Source organism: Mirounga leonina, unplaced genomic scaffold (assembly GCF_011800145.1).
Source record: "Mirounga leonina isolate KUSES-001 unplaced genomic scaffold, KU_Mleo_1.0 Mir_173, whole genome shotgun sequence".
Taxonomy (NCBI): Eukaryota; Metazoa; Chordata; class Mammalia; order Carnivora; family Phocidae; genus Mirounga; species Mirounga leonina.
This window is the reverse complement of record NW_023270447.1, coordinates 36,525,717-36,541,247: the sequence shown is the minus strand read 5'-3', so window position 1 is coordinate 36,541,247 and position 15,531 is coordinate 36,525,717. Positions and strand designations below refer to the sequence as shown.

Below are 15,531 nucleotides of genomic sequence, written 5' to 3'. Positions count from 1 at the left end.
GGAGGAGGAGGAGGAGGAGGAGGAGGAGGAGGAGGAGGAGGAGGAGGTAGCAGGAGGGGAAGAACGAAGGGGGGGAATTCACAGGGGGAGATAAATCATGAGAGACGATGGACTCTGAAAAACAAACTGAGGGTTCTAGAGGGGAAGGGGGGGATGGGTTAGCCTGGTGATGGGTATTAAAAAGGGCACGTACTGCATGGAGCACTGGGTGTTATAGACAAACAATGAATCATGGAACACTACATCAAAAACTAATGATGTAATGTATGGTGATTAACATAACATAATAAAAAAAAAGAAAAAATACAAATAGCTTTTCTTCTAAAAATGGCTTTTCATGGATCTTCTAAGGGAGAAGACTCCAAACCACTGATTCATGAAAACCAACTTGCAATTTTATGCACACCTCATATAGCTGTCCCAATTCATGTACACACATCCAGAATATAGGATGGTTTGGTATCAAAGAGTTGTTTCCAATAGACAAATACTTCAGTGCTTTAAGATCTCATTTCCATCTTCCTCAATAAGGCTAGAAAAATGCAAAGATAAACGCCATTAATTGCTCTAGACTTTTCCCTGTAGAGAAACACAAACTATAAACATCAATACAGCATTTTACTAAAAGCTTTAAGTGTTGGCGTAAAGCGTCATTAATTTTACATTTGTAAGAAGATCTGTAAGTGTATGCCTTGCATTTTCACTGAAAGGATCAATTAATAAGGTCATCCTTGCTGCCTTCCTTCTAAATTGCAATGCAAAGAACATGCAGAAGTGTAAATGTGTATGTATCCATATACACATGTAACATAAAGTTATTTAACAGAAAGTAACAGAAAGTTAAATCCTAACCATTTAGATTTTTTGTGTTAGGACATTGTATTTTTCAGGCTGGGTAATTTTTTTATTGACTTTTAAATAGCTTCATTTTAAATCTCTCCTTGGGTCAGCACAAGGGAAAACAAACAAGCTCTTTGTTGTAAGGCAAATGCATCACTGAATTACTTGTAGTTAAAAAAAAAAAAATAGTACTCTCACTTTCGACCTGTTTTTTGTGAGTAGCCTATGCTGCCCCTCTTCTGGTTGGGATTCTGTTATTTTCTTTTACCCGTGTGATGGCAATTTTTTTTTTTAAACGATTGCAGCTCCTCTTTTAAAAATTCTATCCCTGACTATGTTGCTTTACTATGACGGGCATATAATGAGATATCAGGGAATTTTGGCATTCACAGGGAAGTAATTCTGTTGACTTAACTCCAGTTTTAGATTTTAGCTTTCTAACCAAACATGGAAAGCCGTGAGGTTCCTTGAATCATAAAGACTCTCACAGTGAGAATTCCTAACCTGTGTCCATAAATTTCCAAGGCGGCCACAGACAGAACTCAGGAGGGCGGTACAGTCTCTGACACTGTGTAAAAATTGTCTGTGCTTTTTGTGAGGAGGAGATCCATACCTTTCATCTGATTACCAGAGGGGCTCTGACCCCAAAGTGATTAAAAGCCAGTGTTCTATCAGGTATGTTCTAGTTAAATCTAATTTGAAAAGACCCCAATTGGTGGTAATTGTTTCAGAATTATGTTCTTCCTATGTTCTTGTCAAAGTCAAATTCAAACAACCTTGTATATTATATTCAAAGCCTTCTTTTAAAAACTGCATAAGAATATTAGGCATAAACACTGATTATCCATAGACGTTTCTTACTTGGCCTCAGAAATTTACAGTAGATCAATGAGTGTTGCTGTTCTAACTTTTTTGGGTCAGATTTGGGGTTTAAGTTTTCTAGCTTCCCGTTCCATACAAACCAGAGGTTTAAGTGTTAGTTACAGAGATCGTGAGTTGAACTTTGTCTTCAAAATGTGTGGTAATAGCTCTCTATACTTGAGGTACTGGCCCACTGGCATGAGCTCAGAAAAACACAGGCCAATAAAGAGACATTTGCCCAGAGTTGGAACAGCTCTTGATAAAAATCATCTTTCAGATTAAATGAAGCTGCTACAGCTCTGTGACACTGACCAAATATGCCAAAATCCCACAAAAGACAGAGTTCGGTAAGTTAGTTCTCTCCTCCTAAGGCACCTGTCTGGAAATGTGCACTTAAGAGGAGTTAAAACAGATTTTCAAACGTCCTGGGAGAAACGGACTCATTCCCTTTAGATATCCCTTTGAGAGACATATAACCCCACGGCCTCGCATCAAAAACGAAATAGCGATTGGAGACATCAATAGGAAGGTGATACTTTCTAAGAAACTGGACCTCCTCATTTGTGAATAGGTTTATGTGATTACAGAAGTGGATCAGGGCCCGTGATGATCCGGGCATTGTTGCAGTGGTAACGCCACATTTTTGTGTGGTAGACACAAACTGGCATTCTAGTGCCTGCCCCTTCAGGGAATGCCAGAATGGTGCCTCTCAGATCCAAGATCCCACAGATGGCCTTGTTCTGCAAACCCTCAGACACATATAGCACCTTCGTGATGGCCATGGCCCTTGCCCTAAGGCAGGGATTCTCAACTGGGAGAAGTTAGGTCCCCCATAGTATATTTGGCAATGGCTGGGAACATTTTTCTGATCGTCCCTGCTAGGGAAGTGTGACCCTCATCTAGTGGGTAGGGGCCAGGGATACTGTTAAACAGCCTACAATGCACAGGACAGCCCCCATAACAAAGAATTATTTGGCCCAATATGCAGAGGGGCTGAGGAGAAATCCTGCCCCAAGGCCATGCCACTTTGGCCCATCCTGAGAGGTTATAGATATATGCTCTATTTAGACGTATACTTCTCACAGGGCCCCTAGAAGTTAGTTAGCTTGAATGCCTTGGAAATGATAATTTGGGACAGTATGAAGTGAAAAAGTATCCCCAAATGCCCTCCCCTTCCCAACTACCATCCATTCCTTTCTCCAAAATGCAGGTTAACTCTCATCTTCTACAGGAAATGGTTTCCTACTTTAGCGTCACCTCCCCTGTATGCTTACTCTAATAGCAGCTCTGATCAAATTATTTCCTCTTCCCGACCAGATTATACATTCATTGAAAGCTGATTTTTTAGAAAAAAATCCTTGTGTCTTAACACCTACCAGAATGCTTGGCACATAATAGGTACAACAACAAATACATGTTAAAGGAAAGAACAAGCCCAGGGGACTGGCTTGGATTCTGAGTACCCAACCTCCAAACTGGATTTGCCCAAAACTGGTATGGGTGAGCACAACAACCCCCCAAGAATATCTAAGGATGTCTGAACCCATGTCCTCCTAGGACCTGAAACTGAGCAGTGTCCTATTTTATGGCATACAGGTTCAACAACTTCCTAGTGGTATTTCTGGTCTACCAGAAGGTACCACCATGATGTTTACCTGATGTTACAGAGCACAGACTATAAGACCATAAAAGCTGGTTGCGAGCCTAGGACCCCATGGGAGAAGGCATTGTCAGAGCTCTCCCTAAATACCTTTTCTTAGGAGGAAGAAGGGCAAGCCTGATGTACTACTTTTATTAAGCTTGGCTTAGCAGCTTATATTCTACAGAACATCTCCCTTCACTAAAGAAGGAAGAGGTAGATTGTCCTGAATGAACACATAGAACAGGGTATTGGAGCAGCCCAACATGTGTCTCTGCCAGTAATAATCTCACACCAATACCCAGGTACAAATCTATCGAAGGGTCTGACTATAAGCAAGGATAATGCCTTGGTTGGCTGTCTATAGATTACACTAGAACCCACAAAAGAGAGGATTAACTAAATTGAGAATAATTTATAAATGTGCTTTTGTATTAAAAACAAAAAATCTGGAATTATAACATGAATAGGTATCATGTTGAAAATGGGAAAAGGGCACCTCAGATCTACAGCAAATCAGTGATAATTTGTACTGTACACAATTATGGAATGTAAAACAAAACAGTATAATCATCCAGATAGCATAATGCTGTTGCATTGTGCTGTTATTTGACAAAGCATGTCAAATAGGATTTCAGCAAAATATTTAACACATTTATAAATAAAATATTCCTACATTGTGCTGTTATTTGACAAAGTGTGTCAAATAGGATTTCAGCAAAATATTTAACACATTTATAAATAAAATATTCCTGACATCAGGAAAAAAAGACAGGAACATTTCAGAACATTCAACTTTATTTTCCATTGACAAACACAACATGAGAAACAAACATTTATTAAATACACAGACTAGCTATGACTTGAATGCCATCAAAATTTTGATGTAGTTTTCAAAGTCTCTTTTACTCTTTACCTCCACAATCCTGAAGACCAACCTTTAAAATATACTGGAAGATGTGTTTAACTATGCTTAGGATAACTCCAAAAAAACTTTACATAGAGATGACAAAAGTATACCTTCCCACTTAACCAAGTGTGTAGGGATAGGAGGCTGAATAGGAAAGATGGAGAAACATACGCTTTCTATGCTGAGCTTTACATTATTGGTTAAAGTGCCAATGATTTCAGTTCTTACTTAAATATACCACGTAAATAGTACTTACACTCATTTACTGTAAACGGATGAAGATAATCTGTGCCTATTTTTAACTTGTTTGTGTAAAGAAATGTTCAACTTTACACTATTTGTACATAAACATTTGGTAAAAGAAGAGGGAGAAAGTAAAATATTTCATACAAATTCCATATATATATATATATGTATATGGAAGGAAAAGAATTTAGATATATATATCTATATCTATGTCAGTGATGACTTGAGTGAACTTAACACCTGCTCTTAGAGAAAAGAATACTGGCCACTCCTTGCTTTGTCCTACTGACACTCACATGTATAAAGATAAATGTGGTCCCTTCCTCTCTGATTCTGTGGCATGGCCTAAAAGGATGAAGAATTTTAACAAGTTGGAAATGTACAAGGTGCCCTCCATGTCTTTCTTTATGTTCTCTACACCCCGTCCCCTTGCCTACTTCACATAGTACCTTTTCAAAAGTTGAAAGAACACTGGAGTGTATCAGTAAGTCATATGCATTTTTCTCTGTTTAACATTACCACTTTGACTTCCACACAAACAGGAAATCCATAAAGAGACTATTTTCAAATGACTATTGAAATTTGCTGATTGGCTACCTTCTGTCTAGATATCTGATTCACTTTAATTAAGAGGCCAAAATACTCTGTTTCTAAAGCAATTGACAAAAGAACGTAAGAGCTGCACTTTTGAAAATAACTTTAGAGGTGGAATCATCTCCAAAATGCTCAAAAAGCTTGAAAAGTCTGATTTTGTTCCTCATGATGATCTCTTTCCTTCCTATCTTTACTCCCATAATAAAATTGTTCCATCAAAGCAGACTTACTAAAAAACAGACTCGGTTCTGTTTCATATATTAAGGCATAGCATGCTAGAAATACAAAGCTGTTCTCTAATTCCAGTTTCACCAACAGTAAATATTTATGTTACTTTCTCTCTGTTGAGAAAATGAATAAACAGGTTGGAGGCAAGGGGCTTGGGGTCACAGTCTCGTTCCTAATGAAGAAATATGTAATCCAGTAAATATTTAGGTTGCTGATAATATTAAACTGGTTGATTTAAAACCTCTGAAAATGAAAGAATTCTGCTTCTCAATAAAGAAAATGAGTGATATATAAATGAATATGGTGTATATCTGAGTGAATTGTTTTTCCAGAGAATCAAAATGTACTCAGTTTATGGTATCATCATGTAATGGTTTACAATTCAGCTTGTATAAATTATAAACTTTTAAATAAAGTCCTCATTTTAGGAATTATAAAATAGAGAACATATAAAATAAAAATTCTTTGCTCTTTTGTTCTTTAGAAGAGTAGAGAACAGGGACAAGTGAGAAAGAAAATTTTAAGTAGCATGCTTTTAAGATATCTTTCCATCTGACTTTAACATGAATTGTCAATCTCCTCGTTAAAAATAAAATTCATTAATTCTAGACGGCTTGTTAAAGTCTTTCTGAGAGAAGCACAGGCTCAGTTTTCCCTTTGTCACTTTAAGAACAAGGTCACTCTGCACTATCCTTTTTACTTCAGTTTTATTCAAGGTGGACTCAATCCAAAAAAAGGCATTCAAGGAAGAAGACATGTAAAAGATTTTCCTTGATAACTATAGATACAAATTCCTAATAAAATTGAAACCTTTTGGGTGGGAGTAAGTCAGCTGAATATGAACTTTCTTAGGAAATCAGTATCTGTATAAATGATGCCAATATAATGGAGTTTTAATTTTAACATTTTCCCTAATTCTCTGTTTCATGCTTCATATGTAATCACCACCAGTTCGTTGTCTCAGAATACTGAACTGATACAGCTCTTTAACAAATGTGCCTATGAGTTTTAGGTTGATTTTCAAATTTTGTGAATTGGCTCTATCAAAACCTATGTTAGGAAACATCACAGATGTATGCCACCTCTTATCAGAATTTTATTGCAACTCAGATAGCAGTCCTCTGGATGTAGCCACAGTATTAAATAGTCTTCATTTTTAAAATGATATAATTTCAATTATGTGCACAATTCTTCACATTTATTTAAACTTCAGTTCTAGCAGATTTTGAGACACATGCGAGCACAGAACCAGCAATAAACAACATCTCTGAAGATTTGGCATCGGTGATGGTCTAACTTTTCACATGGGTAAATCATAGAAATTCTAATTTTTCCACATTAAGCTTTTAGTATGTTCATAGGAATAAATACTCTGCAGTCTTTGTGTCCCTCATCTTCTGGTATCCTGTTTATTTCGAGAGAAGATTTTGGGGTTAAAGTATTAAAAAATAAGCAGGAATGTATGTGCTTAAAATTTCAATGATAAAAATTTTTCTACTTTCTGTCTCTTATTTAATCCCAATACAAACGAACCATTAAGTGATTGCTGACACGGGAAGATTGAAACTAGTCACAAATTAGTACTCAACGCCCAACAGATATATAAGAAGTATCAATGAATAAAAGGTCTAATTCACTTGAAAATCTATTATTAGAATATTGCCACAGACTGACCACCTTTGAAAAATACTGTTTTGTCTTCAGAGTTTCTAGTTGGTCCATTACTCAATGCCAGCCCCAGTCCCAGGGTCTCTTGCAGTTAACTTTTACACGAGCTTCCACAATTTTATTCTATAACACAGTTGAGAGGTCTTTTATATGATAAGAAGTGTTAAGTAGAAATAGATGTGCACTTTTTGATTCATAGTCATTTAAATCTGCCATGATTAAACACACATTTAATAAATTTCTTAAAATATCTTGGTATACAGCATTAGGGAAATTTTGATAAACTTAAGATAACATATTTTGTTTCTTCCATTTAAAATAGTTTTGAGATATCTGCTGCACCGATTTTATTTGAAAAGTAAAATATTCTTTTTGGATTGCATGTCATCCTTCTCTTCTATGACACAGCTTAGCTGCATAAATTCATCATTTAGAAAATCAGCACCGTTATGTACAATTTACAATAGCTGATTGTACCTTAATTTCTACATTGTACTCACTCACTTCTTCCCATGTGGTTTCCTAGGCCTCTATTTTTTTAACCAATACTGTCAGGTTAAGAATCGTCATAATTTATGTGCACATCTTCTTTTCCTGCTCAGACATATACGTAGATAAACAAAGTATATGAGAATGAATTTAAAGGCCAATAAACTTAAACTTGAAAACACAGATTCTTCTGCAGTGACTTCAGTGTCCACTTCCTGATCACATCTAGGGCCTCTGCACAACATCTCTGAAATCTAACTTCAACTATCATCCAAACGCTGAAATCATTTGGGACTTATATTTCTTACCAGGTTTTCCCTGGACAAACCAATGGCTACCTGGGTGAAAAAAACACATGCCGCTTACGTAATTTTTCCTTCTCCACTTCCCTTTCAACCTTGTTGAAAAACTGCCATGTATCCACTCCTGCCATGTATCCCTGGGCAGAAATTTATTTTGTACTTAAGGATAAGTTTCAGGCTGTTTTGTCTTTATGTATTTCTGTGCTCGGATGAAAAGTGGTATTTCTTTGACAGTAATCTCCATTACCATTTGGAAGTATCAGTCTCTTAAATTATTAATACAGATAAAGCACTTTGTTGTACAGCAATATGCTACTACACATTTGAAGATAAATTCATATTTCTGTAGTTAAATAAGCAGCGATCATTCACCTTATCAGTTTGATGGACTATAAGGGCAGGTAGCCCTTCAATCCTTTGGCAGGCACCTCACCAATGCACACTCAGTTTTGGCAGCCATTCATTCATTCATTCATTCATTGAATAAATACTGAACTCTTCCTACATTTCAAGTGTTATGCTAGGTGCTGGGAAGGATAACACAATCACACTCGTACCACTTAAATCCATACTGTGTGTGTGTCAATCTGATTATGACCTGGGACCAGAGGAACATTCAAGAAGTAAAGCCTCTTTGTTGTAAGGTCAGTACTTATTCTAAGTGCACTTTTTTTTTTCCTGGAAAAAGGAGGTAGCTTTGTCTAATTCTTCATAGGTGACCTGTGGGATAATCCAATTTTATAGCATAGAGAGATTTTGTATCAGGGTTTTAGTATTATGTTATATATCATCATTTTTTCTAAAATGTAGGCTAGTGGAACCATCATGAATTACATAAGCACTCTTAGCAGATCTTGTTTATCCACTCAGTTTGACGTGGTTATTCATAATAATAATAAAAATTGATTATTCCTGACTGACCTAGGATGGTTTATATATTAATCTACTAGATCGTATCTATGAAAATCAATTATTCCTCAAATGCCTACTAAACACAGGGGGAAAAAGTAGTTACTATAAAGAAATATAAAATAAATCTCATTTTTTTAAAACCAGGAATGCAATAAGGTAAGATGTAAATTAAAATCTTCGTGAGAAAGGTTAATGAGTTTGCAAAATGAATGCTCTAAAGAATACAAAGAGCATTTTGTGTAGGTCTCACTTAAAAGATTGCTATGTTTGTTGGGAAGGTTTTCTTTTTTTTTTAAGTGCAACTCTCAAAACTTAGTGTAGTAATCTACTTGTGCCATAAAGATATCAAGCTTAGCTATCAAGGTTTGTACACATGTAGAGTATAACAAAAGCAAATTAATAATAAATATTTAGATATAGAGCTACTTTGCAGGGAGAACAGAGAAAGTGTTATGAGGGTTCAATACTATTAATTTTCTTATTCTATAAATAGGCCGAACTATGGAAAGTCTTTATGGAATTTTCAAAATATTTATTGGTCCTGAAATCAGAGTTAACATTTAAATATCCAAAAGACTAGAGAATACTTTTGGTGGAACGATCAGGGAAGATAATTAACCACAGTACCTATATTTAGTTCTCAAATCAGTTCTTAAATAGTATTTTGAAAAATCACTCTACGGACTCTCAAGATCAGATTCATGAATCTTATCCGGCTTTTAGGAATTAAAAATGTATTCAAAAAAAATAACATTTAGTAATTTGGATAGTCACAAATCCTGTCATATTTCAAATAAATGCATTTCTCTCTTATTTAGATAATGAGTAAACCTAATTACCGACACAACCAAAACTTAAACTTTATAAGTTCAACAGATAATTTATGCATTGAGCAATATTTACATCAATACCACTGAATACTATGGATACATTATATGTTTTTTTATCCTAATGCAACTTTTTAAAAAATATAAGGGGAAAAGAGTGACATGGAGAGAAAGAAAGAAAGAGAACACAGAAGACCCAGGTCTTTGAACAAAAACAAATTTTTGCCTATCTCTGATGATCTATGGATTCAATCTCCTGTGTACTCGGTATACTGGAATATTAACTTTCCCCACTCCATCCCCACCACAAACCAAGATCATTTATATAAAAAAATGTTTTCATCTCATAAATAATCACATATTCAGCTACAAATGGCAGAGACCCCAAAACACTAGACTGTTAATAATATATTTTCCTTTGTTTGTGTTTCAATACTTTGGGCACATGGGGGATTATCTATGCTTCTGAGACCATTTAGCCTTATATCAAAATTCTCCTCCAATGCATAAACAGCCGCATGCCAGAGATGCCTAAATTCACAGTAAGGTTTATGGCTACTTGTTGCCAAAAGCTGTGAACATGCAAGTTGATTAGGTGTTCTCTTTCATGCTCCTGTCTGTATTATTTCATTGGATAATGAGATAGGCTGCCCTTTCTGTCCATCATTAGAGCAGCTGGAGACAGCATTTGCTACCTGACAAAACTTTCGAAGAAGGATCTTTCTTAGCAGCAGATAAACCCAGGGATCCAAGATCTGGTTCAGTGAAGCCAGGCGAACAGCTATTAAGAAGAAGTTGCATTCTTTCAGCTTTTCAGTGTGAGTCTTGCAGTGCTCAACTGATGTCTGATTGAAGATCATTTTCAACATCATGATCTAAGAAAGAGGGACAAATAATTGTTCCAAAGATTAACAAGGTCACATGCATCTCCTCTATACAGTACTTTGCGCATGGTTTACAGTAAATTGGTTGTTAGATTGAGATGATTAATTCAGGCAAAATTTACATTCACAGGACACAGCCATGAATGAATACAAGGCATTCCTACAGATTTTCCCACACTTTTGGCATTTGACATGATGTAGCTTTTTAAAAAGTACACGTTCTCAGGCTCTTGGTTCTTGGGATTTAAGACGCTTGAAATCTCAAAAACACATCTCAAAATTAGCTAAGGTCATCTGTTGTGTCACAGAAAGTATCAATAGGCTGACACCCTGACGAAAGCCAACACCTCAACAAACCAAAACATATTTAATCTTAAACTTCAGAAGTTCTGAGAAGAAATTACAGAGAAAAAGGAGAAGGAAAAAAGGGGGAAATGATACTTATTACTAGCATTTTCTGAGTCCTTACCATTTGCCAGGGCTCTGTCAAGTCCTTCATATGCACTGAATAAACAATGAAGATAGTATTATTACCATCTCCTTTTTTACAATTGCGGAAGCCAAGTTAAGCCTTGACGTAAAATGGCTGAGCTGGACTTAAACCGAGGTTTGCTAACAACACTTGACATATGCTGCTTCACTTTTTTTAATTGTTTTTGTCTCTCCCTCTTCACCATATACACTAGAATATAAACTCCTGGAAGGCAAGATTTGGGACTATTTTCCCTCCCACGAGCATATTCCCAATACCTAGACCAATACTTAATAGACAGCGCTCAAAAAATATTTGTGAATAAATATATAATGTGATACATATATTAATATATGACATATATCATATGTAGGTATATTTATATTTGAATGAATAAATATTTGTGATTTCTATAGAAATCTATAGAAGAGGAAAGAAATGAAGGTTCATATACTTCTGAAAAGGCTCATTAATAATCAGAAAAATGCAAATTGTGAGGAAATGAGAAACAATTTTACACCCACTAGCTTGACAAAATGAATAAATGAGACTTTTCCAAATGTTCGTGTCGGGGAGGAGCAATAAGGACTCTTTCCACACCACTAGCTGGCATGTGGCCTGGAGCAACCACCTTGGAGAATAAAGTGAGCACCATTTCACCTACTACCTGCCAGCCATCCTAAGCCTGCGAATATGCCATCCTCAAGGCCTGCACCAGGAGTTCTATATATGACTGTTCATTACAGTGTTACTCACAACAGCAAAAAAAAAAAAAAAAAAAAATCCCCGGAAACAAGCCAAACACAGGTTCACATTTACAAGCAAAGAAAGGTGCTGACTTTATAACTGGCTCCTAAGTTCATCTTTCTAATTGTGCACGACTATGAAGCACTTGAAATGTGGCCGGAACAAATTGAGATGTTGGAATATATAATGATTATATAATGAAATGTTAAGATTTTTGATATATTGTATCAAATAAAATATACTATTAAAATCAGCATCGCTCCCCCCCCTTTTTTTTTTTACATTTTAGAAAATGTCACTACTGGAAAATTTTAAATTACATATGGGGCTTGCATTTGTTGCTCACAGTACATTTTCATTGAAGCCAAGGTCTCTCTTGAGGCCCACACTTATTTGGATGTTTGTCCTTAGGTCATATATCTCAAATTGAAGTCAACATCCCTGAACACCCAAGACTCCCCAGACCACAAAACCATAATCCCAACAATGGCACTTGCTTCTTATATAGTCAATACCTGAACAAAATTATGGTTCTATAAACAAATAAGAAGAGGGGAATGTGTAGACAACCTGAAGATAGTCATATATTCTTACCCTGTAAATTTCTTTCAAAGGAATTTTTTCCTTACTCAATAAAAGCAAAAACAGCTGTATAAATAAGTCAATGTTCAGTGAAGCATTATCTACATTAGTAAGAAACTGTAAACACATAAATCTCTAACATCAGGAGTAAAACTTAATAAAATATGGCCTATTTGTATAGAAGTATATCTAAGAATTGGGTGAAAACAGAATATAAGATAGTTCATGTATATAAAGCTATATTGTTATATAATTAAATTATGTGAAATACATAGACTTGTGGAAGGCAATGGAATTATTACTATTAAACAATAACTTACCATTAAACAATCATTAAATTATTTTAAAAACTGTATGTACATAAAAACATGTCAAACAATTAGTGAAAGTTTCATTTAAAGGAAGTTGATGGGGCGCCTGGGTGGCTCAGTTGGTTAAGCGACTGCCTTCGGCTCAGGTCATGATCCTGGAGTCCCTGGATCGAGTCCCACATCGGGCTCCCTGCTTGGTGGGGAGTCTGCTTCTCCCTCTGACCCTAACCCCTCTCATATGCTCTCTCTCATTCTCTCTCTCTCAAATAAATAAATAAATAAATAAATAAATAAATAAAGGAAGTTGATGATAATTGCCTTCATTAATAAATATGAATTATTATACACCAATTTAAAAAAAAATAAGTCAGTCTCCATCAGTATCTTCTGATGCTGGCTCATAGTCCTGTGAACTGAACACTACCTCTCCCCATGTACACAGATGGCCGCCAAAGAGATCTACATCTCAGTTCCCAGAACCTGTGAATACGTTATCACATGTGACAAAAAGGACTTTGCAGATAGGACTCACGGTAAGGGTCTTGTGATGGGGAGATTTTCCTGTATTACCTGGGTGGGCTCCATGTAATCACGTAAGTCCTTAAAACCTGAGAATTTTACCCAGCTGTGGTAAAAAAGAGGGAGTCAGAGAGATACAACGTTGCCAGTTTTGAACATAGAGGAAGGGAGCCATGAATTGAGTTAAGGAATGGAGATGGCTTCTAGAAACTGCAAAAGGTTAAGGAAATAAAAGTCTCCGATTCTCCTTCAGAGCCTCCAGAAAAGAATGCAGCCCCATGGACACCTTGATATTAACCCAGTGAGATTCATGTCAGGCTTCTAACAGAATTGTAAGAGAAATTGGTCTTGTTTTAAGCCACTAAGTTGATACTAATTTGTTAGAGAACTGCAGTAGAAAACTAACACACCTACTGACTGAACTCTCAACAGATGTGGCAAGGGGATGGGAGGAACTTGCTTGAAAATGATTTACCGTCTCTCATAGATACAACATCTCAGCAAGCTTGTTTATTTTGTTCACTTTCTTAGGAAACTTTTTTTTTAAAACATAAAGTAAAAGTAAACTTCATCCTAACTCCTGTTTAAATAATCTCAATTTTTAAATTTGCAACATGTAAAAATGAACTCTTGTTATTCTAGCAGCATCAATTAAATTTCAGTGTGTTTGATTAAAAGGTATAAAATCATATTTTCAATAGGTTTCCCTTAAGAAAAACATGTGTCTATTAATTCTTTTTTCTCCCTTTTATAAGCCATTGGAAAGGTTGTATTTTGCTCTTTTAACCCCTCACCTCATCCAACAGTTAAATATATTTGACTGCCTACCATCTTCCAGGAAGTGCTCTGGGCCTGGTCTAGAATGATCTAAAATCTCACTTAGGGGTGTCTGAGTAGCTCAGTTGGTCAAGCATCTGACTCTTGATTTCTCAGGGTCATGATCTCAGGGTCGTGAGATTGAGCCCTGCATCAGGCTCCACGCTCAGCGTGGAATCTGCTTGAGATTCTCTCTCTCCCTCTGCTCCTCCTCCCACTCGCATGCTCACTCTCTCTCTCTCTCTCAAATAAATAAATAAAATCTTAAAAAAAAACCAACAAACTTACTTAACTAACATTTTCATTTTTTAGATAAAATAAAGTATTGAAATTCTCCAACTTTTTATAATCAGGAAAATTAACAAAATTGCTAATTAAAATGGGATTTCAGTCATTTTACACAGTCTTCCTTGATTATTTTAAAATTAGTTTTTATGGGGCTAATAATTTTAAATTATTATTAGGCTAATATAGGTTTCATATGCCTTACATTGATTAGTTCTCTGTAATTTCCCATAATTTACTATGGACACTGCAGTGATTATGAAATTATGAAACCAGTGATTATGAAATTATGAAACCATAGCTGGCGCACGGGGAGAGACACTCTAGCTTTTCCCGGAGATCATGAGACGCGGAATATGACAATAACTAGAATTAAAGGCAGTAAGCATGATATTGTCATTTCCAAATGGCAGCAGGGATGGAAGTAGGACTCCCAAATCCATCTAATCTTGAACATAAATGCAAATTAACATCCGATTTACCAATATTTAAGGAGCTAAACAGTGATTACAATTTTTGCAAATATTTTTCAGACATTCAGACTTTTAGAGAAAACCTTTGACATGAATATGTAGATTTCTAATGGAAATAATTTTTCCTATTAGTCCAGTTCAATTCCTTACACAAGGAAAAAAAGGACAAACAAAAAACAAGGTGCTTGGACAGCACAGAGGCTACTTTTTTAGCTAATTCATGAATACTCTTCATGACGCTGCTTCTGATCAGCCTCGTATAGTGATCTGGTCAAGGGAATGGTAAGATTAATTCTGGTTGCCCTGAGATGCAGCTCTTCTGACAGCATCTTCCCCAGGCTTCACGTGACTCTCTGAGGCCTCTTGCCTCCCCCTGGTTGTCAGCAGGAAGAGAGAGCTCTTTTTGTACCCGTGATAACCAGGAACACAACTATACCAGTGTCCCCTAAATTCTCCATCCCTGTCTAGGGTCAAGGGCAACTGCTTTGTTCCACCTAAAGGAAAAAAAACAATCTCTCTCTTTTCCAGAGATAATGATCTTTTAAATGTGCAAAGCACTAACCAAGGAGCTAGTTCTCAATATTCTGCATTTGGATTTTGTTTTATTGCAGCAGGATTTATAACTACACATTTAAAAATCTTTGGTACTTGACTTCTTAATTCAAAAATGCCTTGAGTTATAGGTCATAAATATCTATTAAAGATAATAAATGAATAAACCCAGAAAAATTAACGTGTGGGGGAGGGAATAAAATTGCTTACTTGCCCTTAGGCTCCATTTTGTAGCTTTTATGCATTTCCAGTTTATTCCTAATGTAAATGTGTAAAGAGAACTTTCCTCACAGCCAATTTTTATCTATGATGTTTTGTTTTTCATAATCCTCTGTTGTTAGGCTAAGGGAGAATAACCTGCTCTACTGGAAATT

The 15,531-nt window shown here is 36.0% G+C and overlaps 1 protein-coding gene across 1 annotated transcript in view; it reads right to left on the bottom strand.

Moving 5' to 3' along the window:
• The window catches only part of PTGER3 (prostaglandin E receptor 3), a 111,981-nt gene that overhangs the window by 69,771 nt on the left and 26,679 nt on the right, over nucleotides 1-15,531 (bottom strand). Inside the window, 1 exon segment of the mRNA XM_035018275.1 lies at nucleotides 10,212-10,391. Within this exon segment, the coding sequence (XP_034874166.1) occupies nucleotides 10,212-10,391 (180 nt within the window).